General features: G+C 43.5%; 1 protein-coding gene across 1 annotated transcript; it reads left to right on the top strand.

The window, feature by feature from the left end:
• The first annotated feature begins 292 nt into the window (after window positions 1-292).
• On the top strand, window positions 293-25,128 carry LOC148436145 (transcriptional coactivator YAP1-A-like). The gene is made up of 2 exons (XM_088465271.1): window positions 293-778; window positions 20,829-25,128. The coding sequence occupies exons 1-2, from the start codon at window positions 548-550 to the stop codon at window positions 21,081-21,083; spliced, it is 486 nt and encodes a 161-aa protein (XP_088321397.1). The 5' UTR covers window positions 293-547; the 3' UTR covers window positions 21,084-25,128.
• The last annotated feature ends 674 nt before the right edge of the window (window positions 25,129-25,802 follow it).

Below are 25,802 nucleotides of genomic sequence, written 5' to 3'. Positions count from 1 at the left end.
CTGCAAGTCCCAGGATGGGCTGAGCCATGTTCCCTCGCAGATACACACCAGAGCAGCGCCCTGCGCTCAGTCAGTCTGTCTGTGTATCTCTCTCCCCCGGTCACAGCCTGGACATCATCAATCTCGAGTCGGGATCTTTAAAAAAAAAAAAAAAAAAAAAGTGTTGGCTGGGGGCGTGGCTTTCCCGGAAAACCTCGCCCCCGCCCCCCAGATCACGGCCTCATCCCCACGGTGGGCGTGGCCCAGCTGCTGGTCACGTGCACAGGGGAAAAGTTTTGCGCTCCGCCCAGCGGGATGCGGGGAAAGTTTTCTTCCAGTTGCTGAGAGTTGCGAAGCGGGAGCTGAGGCGAGAGAGAGAGGGGCCCTGCGCCGGCGCGGATCCTCGGGGGGCCCCAAGCGGACTGTCACCCTGTGGTCGAGCCCCTGGCAGGGCATTAGGGACTGCGGACGCCCGGTGACATGAGCGACAGCCCCGCAGTGTGACCCGAACCCCGGGTGTGTGTTACCCCCCTCCCTTCCCCTCAGTCGCTGCCCTCATACCCCCAACATGGACCCCGGGCCCCAGCAGCAGCAGGCCCCCGCCACTGCCCCGCAGCCGCCCCCGGCCGGGCATCAGATCGTGCATGTCCGGGGGGATTCGGAGACGGACCTGGAGGCGCTCTTCAATGCGGTTATGAACCCCAAAACCGCCAACGTACCCCAGACCCTGCCCATGCGGATGAGGAAGCTGCCTGACTCCTTCTTCAAGCAGCCGGAGCCCAAATCCCACTCCCGGCAGGTACGGGGCTGAGGGCGGTTCTGGGGGGACCCGGGGAGTGGGTATCAATAAATACATTGAGTTATTTCCCCATCCCTGCAGGTACGGGGCTGGGGGGTAATCTTGTCTATATAGTACCAATCTGGGGGGTCCAGGTGACTGTGCCCAGGTGGGCAGGGGGCTCTCTGCATGGATACATTGTAACACTTCCAGTACTGGTCTGAGTCTGCGGATATGTATGTACTATGTAGCACGCAGCCCTACAGTAACCAGATGCATAATATACATTCTTATACAGGACTTTATCTCATAATCTAATATCTCTCTCCTTTCCCTGAGTGTTATCTCCAGCTGGGTGATTGCAGTAACCTCTTGACTCTGTCCAGGATTTATATAGAATATATATTAATATTTTTTTTTTTTGCAGCCACTGAAATGGCTGCTGGGATGCAGCAAACTAATTCCAATACACAACCACTTGTTACTCAGTGACTTACAATTCTGAACATTTTTCTTTTTCTTTTAAACTCCTGCTATATGCTTTCTATGCTGGTGAAGTAAATGCAGCAACCTGCAATCCATCCATTTCTCCAGGGCCAATGCAGCTTCTCCAACTTCTAGCTGAGGGCAGTGTGGTGGGTGGGGGTGGATAAGTTTGCATGTAGAGTCCTGTAAACTCCCACATAGGCAGGGTGGGGGGAGTGCACTGGTTTATACTGTGGGCCCTGTGTAGTAATGGTGCTCTGGAAGTCATTTATTAATAGCTTTATATGGCTGTTCCTTAGCTGCCTCTGATCTGTCAGCTCAGCCTGGGAGACTTAACCCCTGGGGTGCCAGGCAGTGCTGCAGCCAGCTTTTACTTTTCCAGCGGACAAACCTCTGTAGTGGCCCTTTTAGTCCTTTTTGTGTGTGTGTGTGTGTGTGTGTGTGTGTGTTTAATCGCTTACTTATTAGTTACTATATAAGAGTTATTTTCAATCTTTCTTTATGATGGAGTTGCATACCTACACACTGGATGGGAAAGGGGTTTCAACTGGAATCAGGAGAGCAGGCTCTGCTGGAGGGAAAGATCATAGTGCTGCAATTTGTGGCAGTGTAATCTCACCTCTGGCTACAGAAAATCAGTGTTTTCCCAACAGCTCTGTTTCATGTGTGCACATCGGCTGTTGTTTCCTGACCTGGGAAGCTCCAGTTACTGACTATTCAGACTCTACAAACAAATGCAAAGCCTTCTGAGCAACTTTTTACATGCTCAACTTGGGGTTTCAACCAAAATAGACTTCCATTTCTCATGTGCTTACTATGCAAGGAGTACAGGGCTAGGAGGGTGAGGGAACATTTTTGGTTTTGTTAGAATTTTTATTTTCTGTTTTTCTTAGTAATGTTCAATTAGCGTAAAAAAAATAAAATAAAATCAACCAGTCTGTATCCATTATTTATTTGACCCACAGTATAACATTTCTTGTTTTGCAAATTCAGTGTTTGCAACTTTTTACTAGGAAAGTTTGTTATATAACTTCTTGGTAAAAATGTTACAGTTTATACGAGCTTGAGGCTTAGCTGCCTGTCTCGCTCTATCATTTGCTACATAAGTTTGCTATAATAGGGGTAAAAAAAGGGGGGGGGTTACCAACCAATAAAAGAGAAAAAAATCCTGCAATTGTTTTGAAAAGGATGATTGCTGGCGGCTGGTTTTCCCAATGTTGGCCTCAGGGTGGATCACCGGGGGGGAGGGGCTCGCCATTTAAAAGCACATGGAAGTATAGGAATGTGTCCAGGGCAAGGGAACTACTTAGTCGGAATTATCATCACTGATGGGCTAAAAGGAAACTTTTTAAATTGATTTATTTTTCTTTTAAATAAATAAAATCCTGTATTATAGAGTGTTTTTAGTGGCAGCCTGGTGACACAGTGTACATTGAGACCACCCTCTTACGTACACTAGAACTGTTCACTGCTGTCTAGAGTTTGTGGATGGAGGAGGAGGAGGAGGAAACATCCCCTTCCCCCAGCTAGACCATCAACACAGAACCCTTCATCTGCCATGGCCACCCAAGCTCTGTGCTACAAAAGGCAAATCTGTGATTTGTCACTGCACCCAGCATTTGTTAATACTTTTTCTCAGGGCTAAATACAACTTTTAATCTGCTAGTGGGAATTTCCATATACATTCACTGCTTTTAAATGGCCATTAGTGTACTTTGGGTGATTGTTTTCAACTTTCCCAAAGGTTGCTTTGATTTATTTTTTTTTGTACACCCAGCACCCAACTTTCCTATAACAAGTTGGGGCTAAAATTGCTGATTTATTATTATTTGTATTATTTTTTTTTAAATGGGCCGTAGTTTTATATATATTTTTGCAACCAGCCACCCTGTGTATGTAGATAATGGTTTTCTCCAACATTGATTAATCACAGAAGTAACTATGAACTATTTTTGCTAAATAAAGTTAATCAATAAAACCGTTCATGTGAAAACTCAGCATTATAATGAATATTCTGCAACCTAAGATGTTCTAATGTACTACACCTATGGACCCACTGGGGAGAGGGGATCAGGTGCCCACCACAGACACTTATCATTACGTGGTTCCGCTGTGCACTCTAAGCCAGCCCCATCACCTGGAGATCCATCAGGTCCTGCACGTATCTCTCCTGGGGTCCCGTACTCCCACCAGTCACATAGAGCCGACACACAGCTCGGACCACATCAGATTCTGTCCGGTGACTGTCCACTCCAGTAGCCATTCCTGCTGTTTCCTGTTGCTCCACCTAGAGCTTCAAGTCACAAGGTCATTCTGGCGATGGGGATATAGCCACCACCAATGTCTGGCCTGGCCTGTCCTTTCTCATAGCTCAACGATGTGGGTAGAGTGTGCTGTCAGATTATCTCCACTCATTTAAAAATCTATGAGGCTAATCAACATGAAAGTCGGCCGCTCCTGTCAGATCGGAAGCAGCCAGCTGAGGTCCCTACACTGTGTAGGGGGCACCCAGGCTTGAGTACCACCTAGCCTTGCTAATTGGTTGAGAACCGCTGCTTTACCTAATATATCTTTTGTATAGTATTAAGCATAGTTTCTTACTATTCCCGTGTGTTTGAACCAGAGACGAGCAGTTTAGCTCTGCCGAAAAACGAACACATTAGAACTGTGGGCTTTCGAGTCAAAACAAGTCCCGGCTCGGGTCTTCTCGCCAGTCGGATCTCTGATCTAAAAACCATATCGCGTGTGTTTTTGGTTAGGCCCTCCTCTGTGATTCAGGTGGCAATTTTGGTCAGAATGGACTGGGAAATTAATGTTGACGTTTATAATACTGTAGGGTAAAAAACAGTTAGTTACATAATTTTAGCTTGTTTTTGTAATTTTTTTTTTTTTTGTAAAAATTACAAAACCAAAATACTTGAGGGTGGTTTTGCCAAAACACGGGGGTCTGCGCACATCTCTAATAGAGATCTGCGGGTTCGGTTTTATTCAGTTTTACTCAGTTATGTTGGGATCTTAAAAATATCATTATATTGGCTGTTCAGCTCTATCATGTTTTGGATAACCAATAACATTAATCTGAACTTGCGCTAATTTGGTGAAAAGAACTGAACCAAACCCACACATCTCTATGAACACCCTGTGATTTGTGTTTTGTCAGTTGGTTCTCTAGATCTTTGCAATATGCACAATCTCTCTGCTGTATATTACTGTGGTATTTTATTTGTCCTGGCATAATAATTACAGTACAACCAAGTATGCTGGTGTTTTTCCTGGTGATTTAACTACTGGGCGCAGTATTTTGTAGGAACTGTTTTATTATGCATCATTAAATTGCACCAATATTTTCCACAGCACTTTACAAGCAGATTTTATGCAGGCACTCAGTTCTTGCTGTAGTAGAACTTTGCATGTATTGTAGGGAAGCTACTCTATGTCCTTTTTTCACTTTTCACATTTTTTTTTAGTCAAGCACCAATTAACTTAACATTGTGTTTTTGGAAGAAACCAATATAAATACAATATGCACTGTGCCGGTGACTCTGGGTCAGACCAAATCTGTGATGGCAGCCATTGTGCCATTATGTAATTGTATATGTTGAGCACTGGGAGAGAGATTCCTGGCTAAAGGGGAAGTTCTATGAAAGTAAAAACCACCATATTATTATCATTACCAGTTATTTATATAGCGCACATATTCCGCAGCGCTTTACAGACAATATTTGGCCATTCACATCAGTCCCTGTCCCAGTGGAGCTTACACTCTATATTCCCTATCACGTACACACATACACACTAGGGTTAATTGTGTTGGGAGCCAATTAACCTACCTGTATATTTTTGGAGTGTGGGAGGAAACCGGAGTACCCGTAGGAAACCCACACAGGCACAGGGTACAGAATATACAAACTCCACACAGTTACACAAGCACAGGGTACAGAATATACAAACTCCACACAGTTACACAAGCACAGGGTACAGAATATACAAACTCCACACAGTTACACAAGCACAGGGTACAGAATATACAAACTCCACACAGTTACACAAGCACAGGGTACAGAATATACAAACTCCACACAGTTAGGGCCGTGGTGGGATTCGAACCCATGACCTCAGTGCTGTGAGGCAGTAATGCTAACCATTACACCGTCTGTGCTACCCATAGAATTGTTCTGAATAAGGGTGACTGACATTTTAGTGCACCTTTGCTATGACCTTACTCTACAGCTTTGTTAAAAACAAAAATGTTTTGTGGTATCTCAAACTGCTAAATAATGTATGGCTAGACAGGACAAAAAAAAAGAAAGGCAAAGCACAGCATGTTTTTTCTTTCTGTCCCTTTAAGGTTTTTGCTGATATGTCCGAGGCATTGTCCCTGTGTGAACCTACCAATCTGTTACCTAGGAGACTGCAAGTCATTTTCCATAGATTATTTCTGCATTGACCAAAGTGTTAGAAGTTAATGAGGATTCCCCTTCATAACAGGTTTTAAGTGGACATTAGTGAACAAAGGAAGGAGTGCAGATCTCCTGCTGTGTAGATGTAAATAGTCCTATGTGTGTCAGAATCATGTTAAACCCCTTTCAGACAGAAAAACAAATTACCGGGTCAAATATTTCAACCAGGTAATTTGCTCATCAACACGGGTATTTCTTCTGTCTGAAAGGGTCAACCCGGGTTGAAAATCTCGGGACTTCGACCAAGGCATTTACCAAGGTCGGAGACCCGGGAATTTCGACCCGGGTTGACCCTTTCAGACAGAAGAAATACCCGTGTTGATCAGCAAATTACCGGGTTGAAATGTTTGACCCGGTAATTTGCTCTCCTGTCTGAAGGGGGGTGCAGGCAGGGACTAGCAAAACAACCCTGCACGTAAAAGCTGGGATTTTGGCTTTTTCATGTCTGAAAGTGGGATCGGTCTCACAATTTGGCAATGAGAATAGAATCGTTCACAGTTAAAATTGAAAGACCCCCTTTGCCGCTGTGGGCCGGATTCTGAGTCGGACGCAGCGGAGCCCGTGTATGCGGCTTTTGTCTGCTGGTTTATGCTAATACCAGTATAAGCCCTTATTTGGTGTATAGGAGTGCATATGAATGACTGGGACTGGAACTCCCACATTGTGCACTACAATCCCACTATGTACGTCTGTAGTCACAACCATCGGATGCAACATCGAAACTTGCACCAGGCCAGGCTGACTCCGTCAGAATATGGCCTCCAATGTATGCGAGTTCACAAGCCACTTCTGCGAGACCCCCGAGACACTACCGTAAGATGCGACATCTCTGTGCATCTGAAAAGACACCTCCATGGGACGGACATTTAACTTTAGTAGTAGTGCTCCCGCTAGGCTGCTTTAGCCGGGCGCCGTGACCTGCACGATTTTAAAAGTGCAAAATGTGCCCTGCCATTTTAGCCGTGCCCCGCTAAAACAGCCTGTCCCCCTGTTCCTTCCCCACCCACGGGCAGCAGTGTCCCGTGGGTTGCAAAAGTTGCTGTGACTGATCACCACCGGGTGAATCGATGCTCTCCAAGGTTGGCCACACCCCCTTTTCGGGAGCCCATACACCTTCGGCGAGCGCAGAGGATGCCCTACACGTGAGTCTACATCCTGCCCACATTCTAGTGGGAACACTAGACTCTGTGTATCTCAATTGATCCTGCTACTCTGTACACACACACCATGCAAAATCAAGCACAGTGCAACTTTTTAGATACTTAGACGCATGCACAGTTGAAAAACATTGACAAGTCGCATGATTACCAGTATTGCCTCAGAGACGGGCCTTTTGTATGCTGAATATTTAGCCAATCTTTTTTGCTATGAGCTGCTAGTGACACAGTTGATGATAAATGGAAGTGCGTCATAACAGAAATTTTACAGACCTGTAATTAGAAGGAACCATTATCTTTAACTTTTATGTACTAATGTCTCACCTCTTTTGCAAAAGAAGCCCCACCTAATTACTTTGGCGTTCTATACTATTTATTTATTACCAGTTATTTATATAGCGCACACACATTCCGCAGCGCTTTACAGAGAGTATTTGGCCATTCACATCAGTCCCTGCCCCAGTGGAGCTTACAGTCTATATTCCCTATCACATGCGCGCACACACAAGGGTTAATTTGTGTTGGGAGCCAACTAATCTACCTGTATATTTTTTGGAGTGTGGGAGGAAACCGGAGTACCCGGAGGAAACCCACGCAAGCACAGGGGTCACAGATCGAGCTGGCATTTCAACTCTGGTAGTGAGCAGGTTTGAAAACGAATACACAAGCTCCGCACAGGTAGGGCCGTGGTGGGAATCGAACCCATGACCTCAGTGCTGTGAGGCAGTAATGCTAACCATTACACCGTCTGTACTAGCTGACCTACCTGTACTCAGCGTTGCCTAGGTTTAAATTATTAAGTTAGGCATCCCAGACCAATTGCCACCCCTTTGTGAAGTTTTCATCCAAATCCATCCAGTGAAAGGCCCAGAACAGGTTCCCTGGGTCAAAGTTCTGCCCAGCGTACACCAACAGGAGGTCCGACCTGGACCCTAGCCCACCTAAAACCTGGCCAGGATCCAACTGGACCACTTCACGTTGGTTCCATCCCAATTGGTGCAGGGGTGTCCAAATGCATAACCGGACAGAACAAATCAATGAATTTTATATGTAAGATTATTGTCATTGTAAAAAAAAACAAAATGGCCGTTTTCTCATTGTTGAGCCATAATTCTGTGTACTTATACAAAATTAATTTCTACAATTTCTACTTGTTTTCTAGAAATGCCAATCTTGCCGCTCTGTAATACCCTTTTCACATTGCTATTGGCGGGTCGCACCCAGGATTTGTACACTCGTTGATCCTGGGTGCGACCCACCTGAGACCCCTTCCAGACTGGAGGCGTGACCCGGCACGAATGCCTGGTCGATGACGTCACCACCATCGCTGCTGAGCTGGCGCTAGGAGATGAGATCATCTGCAAGCGCTGGCTCTCCCTATGCAGTGAACGGGACCCGGGTTACCCATTCACACCGTACCACGAGCCGGGTTGAACTTGTTTTCAACCCTGCTCGCTACCCGAGTTGAAATGCCGGCTCGACCCGGGATAGTTCAACTGGGCTCTTTCACACTGCACAGTAACCCGGGCTGCTGCGCGCTCATGTACAATAATCCTGGTAACTTGATGGCAGTGTGAAAGGGGTATTAGTAACTAACGGAAAGTTTTGACTGAAAGAAGAAAGTGCTGATAAATAGTGCGCTGTAAAGAAATAGGATATGCTAGCAGGCAATATACAAAGGGATGTACATCCACAACCCAAAAACATGCAATAAGAAGTAAAATGTGTATATAATTCTGCGCTTCCTATATCCACATGTAAACCACTGTATAAGTAGAATCAATGGATCATTTTTTTTCATTAAATTTACCTTTTTATCAAGGTTTTGCACTATTCTCTTTTTTCTGTTCTTGTATCTATCCACTGTTTGGGAGATACAACTGTTTCAGATCCAGGATCCAAACACCTGTGGAACATTTTTTCTAATACGGTACGGTAGACTTACCCTTAAAGAAGGATCTCTACTGGATTATATGTAATGTGACTTGATTAAATATGTTTTTCAGTGGTTTAATCCATCGATTCTACTTACACAGTGGATTACATGTGGAGATAGAAAGTGCAGAATTATATATACATTTTATTTCTTATAACGGAAACTTTGTTTTAATTGTTACAAATATCTGGTCGTGGATGAGCTGTTGCTGTGAACAGAGCAGATGCTTTGTTAATAGGGGACTCGTGATGAGGGATAGAGGCCCTGATTCAGAGCCGCTCGCAAGCGGCCCAATGTTTTTGTACTGTGCATGCGCCGCATCCAGTGTGCGCGTGCGTGAGCCCCGGTGAGCGACTGAAGTTCAGTCGCTACGGGGCTCGCAACAAGACTGGACGGCTGTCGATGGTGAGTGACGGCTCGCCCCGTTTTGTGGGCGGTTAGGGGGGGTGGCTGGACAAACGCAGACGTTCCTTTAGGAACGCCTGGCGTTTGTTGGGAGGTCTTACTGACATCACTACTGATGTCAGTAGTGGACTTCCTGCTGTATTAGAGCAGGAAGTCCACTCGGCCTTGAGGCAGCCTAGACTCTACCGTAGGGTCTCGTCGCAAGGCCGATGGTCGCGATGGTGTACCGGCGGCTCGTACAAGCTGTGGGTTGTCTCCCACAGCTTTGCGAGCGGCTGGAGAACAAAAAAAAAAAAACGCCCACAAACCCAGCGAGCGGGTCTGAATCAGGGCCACAGTGTCACACGAATAACATCTCCTTAATCATTTTCTCTGTAACCAAAATAATGCCAAAATGAAATGGTCTATAAGGCTATGGCATCTCCAAATTGGAACCATTGCTACATTAATAAACACAACGTGGACCCCAAACCAAAATGGGGCTTATAGTTAAGCAGCGAGAATAGCTACAAAGCTCTTAAAGTTGTGCTCCCCAGCCAGTGTGTTGTAATACAAGCAGGGATATGTAAGAGGAATTTGGTTGTACAAGAGTCCTGAAAATGCAGGGATGATATTATTTAATTATTATTTTTATAATTAGTATGCTTTAAGTTCTATTTGAAATAATTGAATATTGTTGTTACACAAAATAATTCATATTTGGGTGTTTTTTTTAATGTGGTTTGTTTTTGATATGGACATAGTGCATTGTTTAAGGGGAAGAATTGGCCAACTTTGAGAGCAATTTGAAAATTCAGTAGTAATAACTACTGATATAAGACTATTTAGTAGTATGACAGAACAAGGAAAGTGTAAGCATTTGCTGTCCCTCACCTCTTCCCCAGACTGAACCGCTCCCAAAATAGGATTTCAGTGAGTTTAGGATAACCATGGTTTCTGGACTGCCTTCTATTACAATACATCTCTCGATAGGCTTGAAGGCCTTCCATTGAAGAAATCTACCAAATCATGGTTGGTTTAAAAATATTTTTCCACTGCTTTGATACTACAGGTGGTCGAATTTCTACCAGAAACTCCAGGTGCTCATATAGTCAATTGTAGAATAGCAAACAGACAACTAGCAGCTAGTGTGAGAAGTTTGGTGCAAAACTTCAGCTAAAACAAACTGTAAAACCAAAAAAGCTACACTCCGCCTAGTCACTTGCTGAATAGGAGTGTCAGTACATGAAGTGAATAAAAGCGTAAATTGCACAGAGAAACCATAAACAATGATTTATAAGGCAAATGCTTTTACTAATACGATTGGGATTAAAATATATAAAATATGCCAAGACTAAGTACTGACAATAATAAACAATATTATACAATGATATAAAGCTCAGTGTGATGGAAAAAGAAACATAAAATATAATATAGTTATATATTATACAAAGTGCGACCTCTTCCATAGGGGCATAGGTTCAGCGGCTCGATGCTGAGTCTATCGGCTGATATAGCAGGAGTTTTCCGGAGCAATTCGGAGCTGGCTGTGTCGCTGCAGGTAAGTTTAATTCCGTGCGTCTTCGGCTCCACTCTAGAGATAGCGGCATGAACTCTCCCGGTGATCTACAAGCAAACAGGTGTCGGGCTGCTAATGGGATGGAACAGCAGGTAATGACATCAATGCGTTTCGTCTCTGAACCACAGAGACTTTTTGAAGACTGCGAAAAAAAAGTGTCTCTGGTTCAGAGACGAAACCAGAGAGTGGAGCCGGAAACTCACGGGACTAAACTTACCTGCAGCGACACAGCCAGTTTCGAATTGCTCCGGAAAACTCCTGCTGCATCAGCCGCTAAACTCCGCATCGGGTCGCTGAACCTATGCCCCTACGGAAGAGGTAGCGCTCGAGGCTCCGGGACCCATCAAGTGCAGCTTGAGACAGCAGATTTCTGTTCTGGGACGCCAGGTCTCACTCCAAACACAGGTACCAATATCTAAAAAGACTGCTACTATCACTGATTTAATAACGGGTTTTATGTGCAGACATTTATAGATGGTGCTAATATCATTTAAAACGCACTTGGAAACCCACACTGGAAACCCCATTTATATTCAGAGATCCACATGTAGAGCTCAGTGGCACATCTAAGAACTTATTCTCCGATATATCAGAAGACCGCTTTCTTTTACTAACTATATTGTATTTTATGTTTATTTTTTCATTACTGTGTGAGCTTTATATCATTTGTATAATATTTATTATTGCCAGTGTTTTGAATTACATCTCCCATCCAGTCTCAACGTTATGCATCAAACAGTGGAGTAGTTGCCTAAAGCAACCGATCAGCGTCTAACTGCAATCTCAAATACTGTGATAAAGTGAAGAAGTTTCCCAAAGCACCCCATAAGCTTCTGTCATTTATCTAGCACTCACCGAGGCTTGATACATCTCACCCTTGAAGATGCAGTCTTGTCACAGAGCTTACAGTATAGAATGGGAAGCCATGTATTTATTACCAGTTATTTTATTACCAGTTAGTTATACAGCGTGCACACATTCCGCAGCGCTTTACAGAGAATATTTGGCCATTCACATCAGTCCCTGCCCCAGTGGAGCTTTACAATCTATTCCCTAACACATGCTCACACACATACACACTAGCTTAATTTTTGTTGGGAGCCAATTAACCTACCTGTATATTTTTGGAGTGTGGGTGGAAACCTGAGTACCCAGAAGAAACCCACGCAGGCACAAGGAGAATGTACAAACTCCACACAGTTGGGGGGCCGTAGTGGGATTTGAACTCGCAACCTCAGTGCTGTGAAGCAGTAATGCTAACCATTACACCATCTGTGCTTCCCAAAATGTATCTACTTGTATGTTAATTTACAGCATGTAATTTGAGAGGGAACTTAATACTTCCGAAGTGTCTGAAAGTAATGTCAGGACCACCACATACGAAGAGTCACAAACCTCACCTTAGTCACCTGCAACTAAGAGGGCAATTACATCTTTGGCGGGTCTTTTTTATTTTTGGAGTAAGATACCAGTCCATAAACTGTTTATAGGTACATAATAAAAACTTAAGCAGTGTCTTCCTGGACTCCTAATCACTCCCGCGGGGTAAGCTCGGAGCCTACCAATTTTTCCCATTTCTTCCTGTAGGCTGATTAAGGGGTCTGTTTACTAAGCAGTGTTAGGATACAGCGTTAAAAGTGATAAGGTTCCAGCCAATCAGCTCCTAACTGCCATCTCACAGGCTGTGTTCGAAAAATGGCAGTTGGGAGCGGATTGGCTTTTCACTCTGTCTCCTAACTGCTTAGTAAATAGACCCCTTAGATCCTAAAGTAGGATTTTGAGATGATGTCTCTTCATGCCTCCATGTGGGTGATTCAATTGTTATGGGCTTCTCCCCGCTGGGCGTATACAAATAGGCGCCCAACGGAGCAATTAAATTATTTCTCAGTTCGGGAGCCCATAAGTATTTACCGTGCCTAAAAGCACCAGTTAGGGCACCCAAAACAAGAGTTTGCACTAATTTCTTCTTGCACCTCAGGAGGCCGCGAGAAGTGTGTCCCCCGCGGCTTTAAGGCGCGTAGCGGCCGGTGCCCAAATCGGTTGAAATCCCCCCCTCCCCCCATGTGCAAAGAACAATTAATGTTCATTCTAGCACCCTGCACCTGTCACAGCCCTTGCAGTTCCTCTTTCCTGACTGGTGTGTTGCTCTCTGCTCTGGTGCTTCTAGCACACACTGGTCTGTATCTCAGCAGTTTGTTGCATTAGTTGAGTGATCTAGAACACCAGGGAAGAGGGCGACACCCCAGCCAGGAAAGGGGAACTGCACGGGGTGTGACAGGTGCAGGGCGTTAGATTGAACACTAGCAATCATAACATGAACCAAACACTCCACATATCCCAGGATGTCTATTGGAATCATACTAAACATCACTAAGTGTTAGCAGAGAGTTTGTTTTGTGAACATTTATAATTAAACTTTACTGAAATAGGAGCCTTCAGAAAAGGTGGTTGAGGTAATATTACTACTGAGACTCCAGATCTACATGACTGTCTCATTGTACTATGCTGCACAGTGATATGTCTGCTCTGAAAATTCAGGCATAGAGTTGCCTAGCTCTACACCAGGGGTATTCATGCAGTTCATCCCAGCATGCAAAGCCACAGTTTTGATAATGGAGCATGCTAATACTGTGACGGGACATGCTGGGATATGTAGTTCCACAGCAGCTGGAAGACCGCATGTTGAATGCCTCTACACCATCCCCGGGATCGATTATATACTACAAATTATATATCCATTCAGAATGTTGACATGGACATCATGCCGACATACACTAGTGTTCCCGCTAGAAAGCCAGCAGGGCGCTGGGGATGCCGGCCGGGAGCTTCTGCGTGCACCAAAGGGGGTGTGGCCGATCGGGGAGGGGACATGTCCTTGTGACTCCCCCAATTCGGCACACTTGGCTGTGTGCCCAACACTTACAGAGGTGCTGGGCTTCCCCCAAGCTCTCCCCTCGTGGTAAATAGATGCTGTGCACATGCGGACTGTGATCGGTCACTGCTCAGAGCAGGCTGTTTTAACGGGGTTCCGCTAAAAGGGTAGGGCACATTTTGCTCTTTTAAAATCGGGCAGGGTGCGGTACCCTGCTAAGACAGCCTGGCGGGAACACTGATACATAATGCTTTACTACCAATAGCGGATTTTACCCCCAGTAAAATCAGCCCTCCCAGAGACTGCACTGATTACACTGTGACTGGCAGTGGCTTACCATTGGAATCACTTCCTGCCAGTCACTCACAGGATAGGTAGCCCCAGGGGGAGGTGTATTTCTCCCCCCCTGTGACTGCCAGTCCAGGCTGTGATTAGCAGAGTGGCTTCCAGTGGAAGCCGCGGCACTGTCTCTCGAGCTGTTCTACACGGCTTCTAGGGGCTGCAGCTGATGCAGTCCCTAGAGACCGGTGTTATGTGCATGCGCAGCGCCACTTGTGAGCATGCACTGATCTTGGCGCCTGCCGCGTCCCGACCGGCGAGACCAGCAGCAGCTCCACTCATGCAAGAGGGTAAGAGCCGCTGCTGATAATGTCTGTACGTTTTAGTGCTAGGGCTAGGTTAGGGCACGGGTTCTCAAACTCCGTCCTCATGACCCCAAACAGTGCATGTTTTCCAGGTCTCCTAACAGAATTACAAGTGAAATAATTATCTCCACCTGTGGCTCTTTTAAAATGTCAGTGAGTAATGACTGCACCTGTGCACCTGCTGGGTAACCTGGAAAACGTGACCTGTGTGGGGTCCTGAGGACCGAGTTTGAGAACCACTGGGTACGGCTTAAATAGTGAACCAATGCTGTATGTAGACACCCATGTCTTATGGGTTACTGTATTGATTAGATTGGAAATTCTGTGGAGTTGGTGAAAGGCAATTAAGGCATGATATAACAAATATGTATGTAAAACAGAATGGATAATGATGGAGACACATTATTCTCCTACACTTCTAGACTTTCAATAGTCCCATTGAAGGACACTAGCCATCTTTTTGCGGGAGTTATTGGTTACTGGTAAGGATAGTCATGTGAAAATGAAAGTAAACCCTCTTTAAATCGGGCATATTTAACAATCAACTAGTCCTGACGTTTGATAAATGTAATCTTGTGGCAATTAAACCATAACAATTTTACTTTTGCCATAATTTTTTCTAGAAAAATAAGTCTATGTGAAGAACCCAGATGTGTGTACATAGTATATACACCAGTGTACTTGAAGTCATTGTTTTCTCTCAGTTGATTGATCTTTAAGGGCATTTGTTTATGCACAGTCCTCTTCACACCTTGCCACAGCGTCTCAGTGGTGGTGATGATGCCTGGACTTTGACTTAAACCGAAAGTCAATACTTCCCCGGGATAGCTCCACATCGGAAGAGCAGTCACAGTAGGCAGGTAATCATGTATACCAGCGTTAAAAATAAATAAACAATGCCGGTATGAATACGAATAGAGGTGTATCGCTTGCTTGATTCACACCGCCCTTTTTTAGGGTCACCTGCTTCTCCGAGATTAGCAACGGTCTTGAATGTTCTAAATTGTAATTATTTTTTTAAACTTAAGGATATTTTATGGGCCAGGCTTTAGAGTTTTACTACAAAACACAAGTACTGAAAAACTTCATAAAATCTATAAATTTTTTTTCAGTACTTAAAATAAAATTGTGTACAGCGTAGCATCAGGGACTTATTAGAGTTTAGCGATTGCGTTTTATAACCCTTTTCAGATAAATGAACTACAGAAATGTCTTCTCTGAGATCCATGCAGATGTATTTTTTCCTTCACCTAGTGTTAATACAAAGCAAACTACCTAAGCTCCTGCTTTATGCAGGTGCAGTACCACTTTTTGATGATCAAATAATGAGGTACACTTAATTAGGAGTACCTGACTGGTATTACCCTCTTCTATTGATGGGGAACCCATTAGGGGATAATTACCTTTTCACACATGTTGTCTTAATTTTTATTTTTTTCTGTGGCACTGTAAAATCTGCTATTGGTTGTTTGTGATGAATTAAAATTCATGACCAAAGTTTAGGACTTGGTGAATAGAAGATGATTGTTAATTGTTCCCTCATCCTTGGAAACCCTAATTTGAAAAGATTGTGTATTTGTCCTTCAGGCGATTGTATATTTATGTTGTTGTTTTAATTAGTATATTTCTTATCCTCCAATTGATGTTTAGCTTTAGTTGTTGTTTAAGTAAATATGTTGAGATAGCACCAAGAAATTGTACAGTTGCTTCTGTAGAAATTAGTTTTGCATTCATGAGCAAGGTTAATGAGTAAAGTTTTGTTGTTGGGTGAAGAAGACTTTTGCACTTTGGACGTAATCGAGGATTGGTGTGAACCAGTATGCTTAATGTTTTTACCTACTTGTAAAGCCACATAAGTGCAGAATACTTGCATATATAACTTTGCCCATTAAGATCTGCATGCATAAAAAAAAATATATATTTTTTTCTTAACTAGATTAAATGTTAGAGAAAGTCTAGTATTGGCAATTGTAATCCAATTTGATTGGTCTTAAGAGTGTGTCTTGCAAAATTTTTTTGCTAATTAGAGCAACAGGGTAGTCTTCTAATGGGCACATTGGGGGAGATTCAGTTCGGCATGAATGGAATAGTGCTAGGAAGGAGCTCCCAGAGCTATTCAATTTAGCTGTTTAGTCAGACTAATGATTTCTCCTCTCACCCTCCTGAGGGTGCAAAGAGAAATCCAAGTAAAGTGCCAGCCGCGAGGCTGTTTTCCAGGCTTAGTGCGGCGTCAGCCTCGTGGCTGGCACTTTTTCATGACTAAACACCCAGGTTAAGCCGCGAGAGCCGGCATTCTCTGACTTAACTACTTCCCGACAAAGTAAACACCGCAGTGAATTGAATAGCTCTGGGAGCTCCCTCCCGGCGCTATTCAAAGGTCACTGAATGGAGGCAGTGGGATGCAAGAGAGGCTGCCTGCACAAGAGGACATAACCAGCATTTATTTGATTGGTTCTAAATTTATCAAATTGGGAAACAGGAGGCCCCTATGCTGGGATGTCACTGTTGGCTCACCATCTCCTTTGTAATGTTATTTGGGCATCCGTTCCAGGAAAAACGTGCGAGAGTAGATAGGATTGATGGTGAGCTTCTATTTGACGGCCGCCTCAAAACATTTTGACCCGCACCACATGAGAGCAAATCGAACACCTACTTTTGTCATGCATGAGTCCAAAAAGATATAAGTAGACTTGCAGTGCATTAGTATTGTGCATTATGGTATTCCTATGTAATACACTATGAAGACGGGTTTAGAATGCCTTTAGTGATCGTGGTATTATCAGTGGTTATTTGGAGGCACCCATGAGTAGGGCTGTAGGGAAATGATTTGCTCTTCTCAAACACAGCGGGCGGAGTCACGCATCTCCGCATGCGGTCACATTAAGGGAATTTTAGCAGACTTTGCGCCGCACTGTAACGGACATAAGCATCCTTGCGTTACTTCGGATGAGATGGACCGGCCATTTCTCTGCGGCCGCTTAATGCATGTAACTGGGCAACAATAGAAACGCATGCAAAAGAAATTTTTTGGGGGGGGTGTCATGGGCACGTAGTGTCTAGCCAGCGTAGCGTCTTAATCTGAGTTATGTTTCTGCCGTGGCAAGGTTTGTTTTCAGACGGATCTTTTGCACCTATCGTCGGGTACATGTAAGTAGTGATACTAATGATGGCGGTAGCGTCTGCGAACAGAAATAGTGTGGTGCCAAAACATACTCGCGTTAAGATGTTCGTATAGTCGCATTAGCATTCCGTTGGCAATATATTCGCATTCCCGAATGCGGCCGTTTATGGAGCTGCAGGCAAATTTGATCGGGCCCAGTACATCAAGTTGGTCAAAAAACATGGCTGGCGGCTTATATGCAGTTCACATCCCATCTGGGTTACATGGGAGGGCCTGTTTAAAGATGACCGATTACAAAGGCATATTGAGGCCAACCTCCATCTGATTTATCAGCCTTGCTGACAACAATTCTGATAAAGAAGATTGGATTATTCTGTGCTGCTATTGATATTTTGAGGCCATCCACTTGGTGATATTGGGACAATTGTGACCAGATTGTCAATGGATAAGGAAAGTGAATATTATCTTCACTCTTATTTTTATAAGTGTGTCTTTATAGACGTCTTTGTCTTCTCCCAGAATTCATGTTTACCGGCCATTGGTCTGTTTGTGATATTTGTGCACTGAGGTTGTGGCACAAACAGAATTTTGCAGCTGCAAAGCTTTTTATTGCTTTTAGTTTTTTTATTACTTTGATGTAGTATGCAGTGTATGTTCCTTCAGCTCCTCACAAATAGGAACCCTATACTGCAGGTTTTGCATTTATCACATGTTTAGCTGTTCATTAGTGTATTTATCAGTATTACAAGGTGAACTTAGCATTGCTGCATACCCGTTTCAACAGAGCCGTAACTAGACTTTTTGGTGCCCTGGGCAGAAAGAGCATTGGTGCCCCCCTCCTATTTTCAAGGGCTACTTGTAGCGTATATGCAGCAAATATCAGCAGGGGGGAGGTCCATGTATGTACCCTGCGCCAGCAGCTGAACTCATTGGCAAGGGTAATCGAGGCGCGCTGGTAACACCTGGATGTGACTGAGAGTGCATGGGGAAGTGGTCAAATGGACGGGGAGTCAGCTAGGGAGGAGATAGGGCTGGCTAGGAGATGCCAAAAATAAAAGTAAAGGAAGCAACAAGTGAGAGTGATTATAAACAGAAAAATGGACATGCCCGAGCAGCGCCCCCTGCCCTTCGGTGCCATGGCACATGTCGCAGCACCCTAGTTACGGCCCTGCGTTTCAATAGTCAGAATAAAGCTTTCAATTTTAGTTCTTTATAAATTGCCCATTTTTTACAAAGTCTTGTACAGTGGCGCTGTACGAACTCAGGTGCCCTACAGCAGGGGAGGCCCCCATAACTGTTACTGCTGCTGCAATATTTCCAGCAACGTCTTCAGAAAACAGAAAGATGGCCCATGTGTGGATGATGGCAAAGGCACTGGCACAGTGTCAGTCTTTGGTATGTCCTGTGCTGGTGCCATCTTTCTGAAGACCACACTGGAAAGATGGCGGCACTAGCAGCAAGAATAGTGGGAAAGGGCCTTCCATTATTGATACGCTACTGACCACATATTTATACAGATGTGTCCTTGCACATCTTTGCTGCCGTTGCGCTAAAAAGACGCTCCCGACGCTCCTGGTCAGTGAGACTCTGCTAATGCCGGGCGTCTAAAGCTGGGTACACACTATACAGATATATCTGCAGATGATGGCTGTTCGTACAAACTGAAAAACCATCATCTGTGTCTGCCGGCGGTCAGGCGGCATGTCCCGCCCCCCTCCTCTCGGCTGCCGCTGTGTGTACGGGAGGTCTGCCGACCGCCCTTACACACCTGCCGATGGACAGATATGTCTGCAGATATATCTGTCCATCGGCTGTGCAGCACAGCCAATGCGATATGTCAGTGAACGGCGACGTTCATCGACGTATCACGGGTACGTACTGCCCGACGGGCACCAGATACATTGGCCAATCAATTGATTGGCCAATGTATCTGTCAGGGTGTACCCAGCTGTAGATGCATTTTCCGCAGAAAAAGATGCATAAAAGTCGCAATGCAATGTGACTAGGATGCACCAACAGACTGAGCTGATTAATTTGATATGTGACACTTGTATATCTGTGTGCGACTGAGTCTCTGAATCTGTATACGAAGTGCTACAATGTAGCAGCCTCAACTTTTTTCATTCTGTTTCGTTGTGGCTCATATACAGATTCATTCACACACATACAAGTGTTGCATAAGAAATTAATCAGCAGAGTCTACCGATGCGTCCTAGTTGCGCCGTATTTCGACTTGGATGCATTTTTGGCAAAAAAAATATGCCTGACTCTAGCAGAGTAGCACGAAGCCTGGCGGCTCGCTCACGCCAGGCAAGTCACACTGCATGGTGTATTGTGGCTAGATGTATGAGGACACAGCTGTATTATGGTGGTCTTTGCACTTTCACAAGCCCCGTGTTCATCAGACCCCCCAGAGTAGTTTAACAATGTATCATTGAAGCATTGGCAGACAGTCTTATCTTTGGTTTGGTGTCTTACTTTGACATAACTTGCCTTTTTACGTGTCCGGAGCAGGGATATAGGGAAAGCATTTGCTGTTCTCAAACACAGTAGGCTGAGTCACGCAGATGTCCTACTATGCAGAGCAGCGGTGTCAGAGTGCCCCTCGCCGCCCCCCAACCTCCCGCCCGCGGGACACTGCAGACCTGTGAGTGGAACAGCAGGACAGTGCCCAAAATGCAGGACTGTCCCGCTGAAATAGGGACAGTTGGGAGGTATGATAGCAGCAAACCCGCTTCTGCCTATCATTTTATAGAATTTATTTGAGAAATGCTAGCTGGAAGCTGATTGGTTGCTATAGGAACTTCTCCACATGTGCCTATCTTCACTATTTAGAATGTTTTGATACTTTTTCCCCTTGATGCTCATTTTACTGATGTCGTCAATATACCTATTGTTCTTTATTTGCAACAGATAGGGGCTCCTTATTCCTCCCCCTAACTTCATAGAACGCCTTTCAGCAGTGTTTGATTAGACCCCAGCACCGTGAGTTTCTGTTCTGTTCATCTGCCATCTCTTGTAACCCGTTGCTGTTTCAATGTTCTTGTTTAGTCAGAATAGATTGATTTAAGTTAATAGCAGGATCTATACTTGTGTGTAAATTAAATGGTGACAAAATGTGCTCTTGGCGACCTAGACCTAAGGTAGACAGCTTGTGACTCTACTCTCCAACTGTACCTCAAGATTTGAGCCCCATCCCCCACACACCCTGTAAAATTGGTTGTGCATGCTGAAATGATTCTAGTTTATTGGCTTGGCTTAAAGTGCCAAGTACTCTAATTGCATGGATAATCTGTAGGATGCTATTTTGCCAAGTGAATAACCCAGAGTAACTCTTGGTGGTCAGGTTGCCTCCATTCTGGGGGGATTATGACTTATTAGCCGCCAGAAGCTGTTTTTTTTTTCAAAAATACCACGTTTGCCTCCTCACAGGCCAGCACAGACGGTGGATCTGCCGGGGCGCTGACTCCGCAGCACGTACGCGCTCACTCCTCCCCAGCCTCCCTGCAGCTTGGCGCGGTTTCTCCGGGTGCGCTTTCACCGCAAGGAGTGGTTTCTGCTCAAGGACCTGCCCCACCAGGCCAGCATCATCGGCAGTCTTCCTTTGAAATCCCGGATGATGTCCCCCTGCCTCCGGGATGGGAGATGGCAAAAACTCCATCAGGACAAAGATATTTTCTGAAGTGAGTCACTGTCTAATGCATTTTAAGTACAGTTTCTCATGGCAATAATATCTACGCACATAGTTGCATGCGTGGTTTTGGTTTTTATTTTTCCAGTGAACGATTCTTTTTCTTTCTTTTTTTTTTTTTATATATTTTTTTTAAGGTTATTCTTATTTTAAATTGCAGTTTATGTGTTATGTCTTTATTCTTGTAATTACTCACCGTGACCGTTTGAAATGTTTTTTTTTATCTTGTTTGTTTTTTTACCTTTTCATGGATTTGTGTTCTGTCTTTGCAAGTTGTATTAACAGAGCACTTGTTAGAATGGTGATGAGATCTGCTATAGTGAGCCTGAACACATTTCAAAATAATGCAGTTAGAGCCGTCTTATGACATTCACATGCTCATATGTAATTTCCAACATGCAACAAACATTCTATAGACCCAGCAAATGAAGGCTTATAGTTCAATATATTAACGGTTGTCCTAGTAAAGAGCACCTTGCACCTGTCTACTAATGATTTACATACAGGTAGAGATGCAGAGCCATACGTTTTAGAACCTGGTTGAACTTATTATATTATTACCATCATTCTCATCCTCCTAATACGTAGCTCTACATTAAGTAGATAATAAAAAAGAATAAATAATATATGATGACATGATACAGAAGGTAAATATGTCCCGGTCCAAATGATTATACAATCTAGGAGGTTTGGGGAGCTCATCATTTTAAAGTCGACTTGATACCTTACATATTGTGGAGGCGGCCATTTTGTATACTGAACCACTAATTCATAAAGTGACTGCCAATCTATTCACCAGCAATATTTTTATAGGAATACTCATTGGGAAGATTCAGAATAAATAAAACCTAATGAAGGTGCTTCCAGAGGCGTAGTGGAAGCAACTGTAAGGCAGGGCGCATCTACTAGCCAAAGCTAATGAAATAACAGCGCTAAAAAGCTAATGGCTTGGTAAAACAGCCTATATATTATGTAGTAGAGAACCATACATCCAAAAACAGTACAATGTATACCAAATAAGAATAAAATGTATCCTATAATAACAAGGGAGCAGTCACTGGAGATGAGCATAATCCAATAAAGTAATCACTGTGAATATATGGATTTGACCCAAATAGGTTGTGAAGTTCCAAGTCTCATATAGTGGACTGAAGGTCAAGTTGGATGGTAATTCGCTCGATTTTTAGCGCTGTTATTTAATTTATTTTTATCCTTGTGAAGATTGGTTATTCTTGAAGCAAAATGACTGCCTCCATTATATGATTATATGTAGAAGAGTACACTCGGGGCAATTGAGTGGTTTTTAGCTCCCATCTAAACTGCACCGGATCTATTCAGTTGTCTGTGCGACCAGTCCCTTTCTACCGCGAGAATGTACAGGATTAGCTGCCTTAAGCAGCCTCTCGCGTGCTAAGTGCCAGGCGCTCTTACAGCTATGACCTGCCCGGCACTCGCGGCCAGCCCCAAAGCTTTATTTTACGTGGATTTCTGAGGTGCGAGCAGAGATCCTAGAGAAGTGCAGCCTCAGGGATGATGAGCAAACAATTGAATAGCTGCTATGCAGTTTAGACAGGAAGTCCAAACCTTTGTATCACCACCTTAATTTAAGGCAAATTTGGAATATTTGGCGTTCTTTAAAAAAAAATATTAATAAAAAAAATAAATAAAAAAAAATATATATATATATATCTATCTAAAAAAAATATATAATGTTATGACTGTATCATAGCTTTGCAGCCTATTGCCTGTAGAAGTGCACATATTGATTTTTTCCTCCTTTTTTTTTTTTTTTGTGGTGCCCTGGTTTCCATATTAATGGCTCATGTTTCACTGAGAACAATGAGGACTCTTTAGACTGTAAAGTACACACAAGTCTGGCAAGCTCATCTGCAGGAACGTTTGTTCTCCAGCAGACATCCGAAGTAAATGATTGAAATGGCTGCTAGCTGTGAAGGATCAGGCCTGATTGAGAAAAGGCCTGGATATAAACTAGGTTGTTAAGCAAAATAAAGGCTGCTTTTTAAATCTCTCCCTGCTGGGATCACATGCTGACCTGCAGAGCAACTTAACCCTTCCGAGCCCGGGTAGAGACTTTGCTGTTGGTGCAATTAAGGGCAAATTATCCACGCCGAAAGGAAACAATCTGCTTGATGTAGGGAGAATGTCAATGAAATGTAATCAGCAGTGCAGGATGTCACAGCCTGTGGTATTTTCTGAGATACTTTTAGGTTATTCGTTCTGGAAACTCCTAAATGTGTAGATTTCTAGGACATGCTTACTGCAAATAGAGGCTCATCTGTGAATTTTTAGTTAAGCTTTTCCAGTAAAAATATCAGTTTTTTCCGTATCCACCAGTATGCAATTCTGCTCTGCTTCCCCAGTCTTGGTCTTCAAGTGTATCCACATCAGTTAAGTCCGTGGCAACTGTGGACCCTGCCGTGTTTCTAGGGGCCAATGACCCACTTTTTTAGCTTAAAGCTGCCCATCCAGTAGCAGACCTCAAAACAACTGCACGATTACGACATTGTTTGTCAGTCTGTGCTGTGCTTACACTGAGCGAGCAGTCGTTCAGTGTAGGCACAAAAATAATCTGCAAACATGCTGAACTAGACGTATCTTCAGGTTGTCCAGCATGTTTGCCCGATGATAGATGTCTAAACAACCAGCGGGAGCACGCATCGCTGGTTGTTTTAGACATTTTTGTAAACAATCTGCAAACGATTATCGAACGATAATGATATTGTTCAATCGCTCAATTTAATCGCCTAGTGGATGGGCACCTTTAGTGTATGATGCCAAAACTTTGCACGCTCCAATACTATTGAGCAAGGATTCCCGCTTAGGGATGTTGGACATTTGCACCACCTGATATTGAAATACACTGTCGGGGAAGCTTGTGTTGAACTTGTATACTATTGTGCACCCAACACACATGCGCTTTTGGCTCTTCCATGAAAATGCAGAACTTGCAATAGTTTGAATTGCAACATATGTGACACCTGCATAGTTACTCAGCAAATGTGTCTCTCTGTTACTAGCACTGATTTATCTGATCTCTCTGGCTGATCGGTAAACCTAGACTTTCCGTAGTGTTCTGTTGGTAGGTGGCTCTCCTGGCATCCTCACTTGTTCGGGAGTGGTGACGTCATAGCTATCACACTCCTCATACCAACTCTTCTAGGTCTTATCTGTGGTGCTAATGCCCAACTAAGGGGTATATTTTCTAAAGTGCGGGTTCTTAGAAGTGGAAATGTTGCCCAGAGCAACCAATCAGATTCTAGCTATTATCTCAAAGAAGGTACTAACTAAATGACACGTATAATCTGATTGGTTGCTATGGGCAACATCGTCATTTCTAAAAACCCGCAGTTTAGTAAATATACCACTTGTTCTCTACCATGTACGTCTTTTGTCTGAGACAGCCAGCTGTGATACCACGACTCATTAACATGGGAAACCAGGGGATGGTGAGTACTAATCCTGGGGAATGCCTCTACACTTCCAGCCATCCATAAGAAGGATCCAGTTATGAGGAATATTGATCCCATCTTTACACTATCAACACTAGTGACAAAAAGGAACATTCAACTCAACTATAGCAATTGTCACTATTACACTACTTTAAGTTCTTTTCTGTTTGCAAGGATTTTAAGGCCCAACGAGGGAGTACTATATATATTGTTGTGCTCTCCTTTGCCAAGTTGGGTTTCAAGCTGGCCACACATGGCGTAAACCTCCAATTCACACGGTAAGTGCGCGATATCTGTTGTAATCACAGCCTCTATGGCCAACAGTGAGGGCCACCTCAAAACAGCCTAAAATAACCCCCAATTACCTGATACGCTGCTAAATATGTGTGAAATGTAATTGTTAATTCACAGCTTGTGGTGACGTCCTACCCCAGTCACTGGATGTTTGTGTCATTCTTTATTGCATGATGCACTTACAGTAATCCTGCTTTACCAAGGATACATGAGTAGTTCTATGTCAGGAAATGACTTGTTACAATGTATCACAATAAATCTATTAATCCCGCAGTGACCGTGGTAACTTGCTTTAGTGTCTTTTTGTTTTATTTATTTCTGGTTTTTATTGTTCTGGGGGTTTAGAGGTAACTTCTTTGCATAAAATGTCTGTTTATTTGTAGTTTTTTTTACACTAACACTTTTTGTAGACTTTATATAGAACAAACAGTTTGAAGTAGTTTTATTCAATAAGATGATGCACGTAGCTTGGCTTTTGCAAATGGCAACCAATTAAACCTATGCTTTCATTAGTGGAATAGGTGAGTCAAATATATAAGTACAGGTAAAGGGCAGAGTTAATGGAAGTGACATTAATTTGTAATTTTGACCAAATAAAGACATGTTCATTTGATGAGAAAATGCCAGCTATTATTATTATTATTTAACTATAAACTTCAGCTACTTAGTCCATTTTTTTGGGGACACTATTTGGTCTTTAGTATAATGGATGCAATGACGATATCTACTTTAAATATAATAGTTATAGGAATAAATGTATAACAGAGGTACATTGCTATCCAAAAGCGTAATAAATTATAAGCAGGGTATGATTATGGTCCAACAAATTATAACCATTGCCTTAAAATTCAAAAACTTTATTACGTTTTCATATTTTAGAAATTCCTCCATGTATATACAATTCATATTGGACATAGAACGTTCTGTCGTTAATATGATGGCAAATCAACT

Source organism: Taudactylus pleione, unplaced genomic scaffold (genome assembly GCF_031769625.1).
Source record: "Taudactylus pleione unplaced genomic scaffold, aTauple2 ptg001948l, whole genome shotgun sequence".
NCBI lineage: Eukaryota > Metazoa > Chordata > Amphibia > Anura > Myobatrachidae > Taudactylus > Taudactylus pleione.
This window is presented reverse-complemented; position numbering and strand designations above follow the sequence as displayed.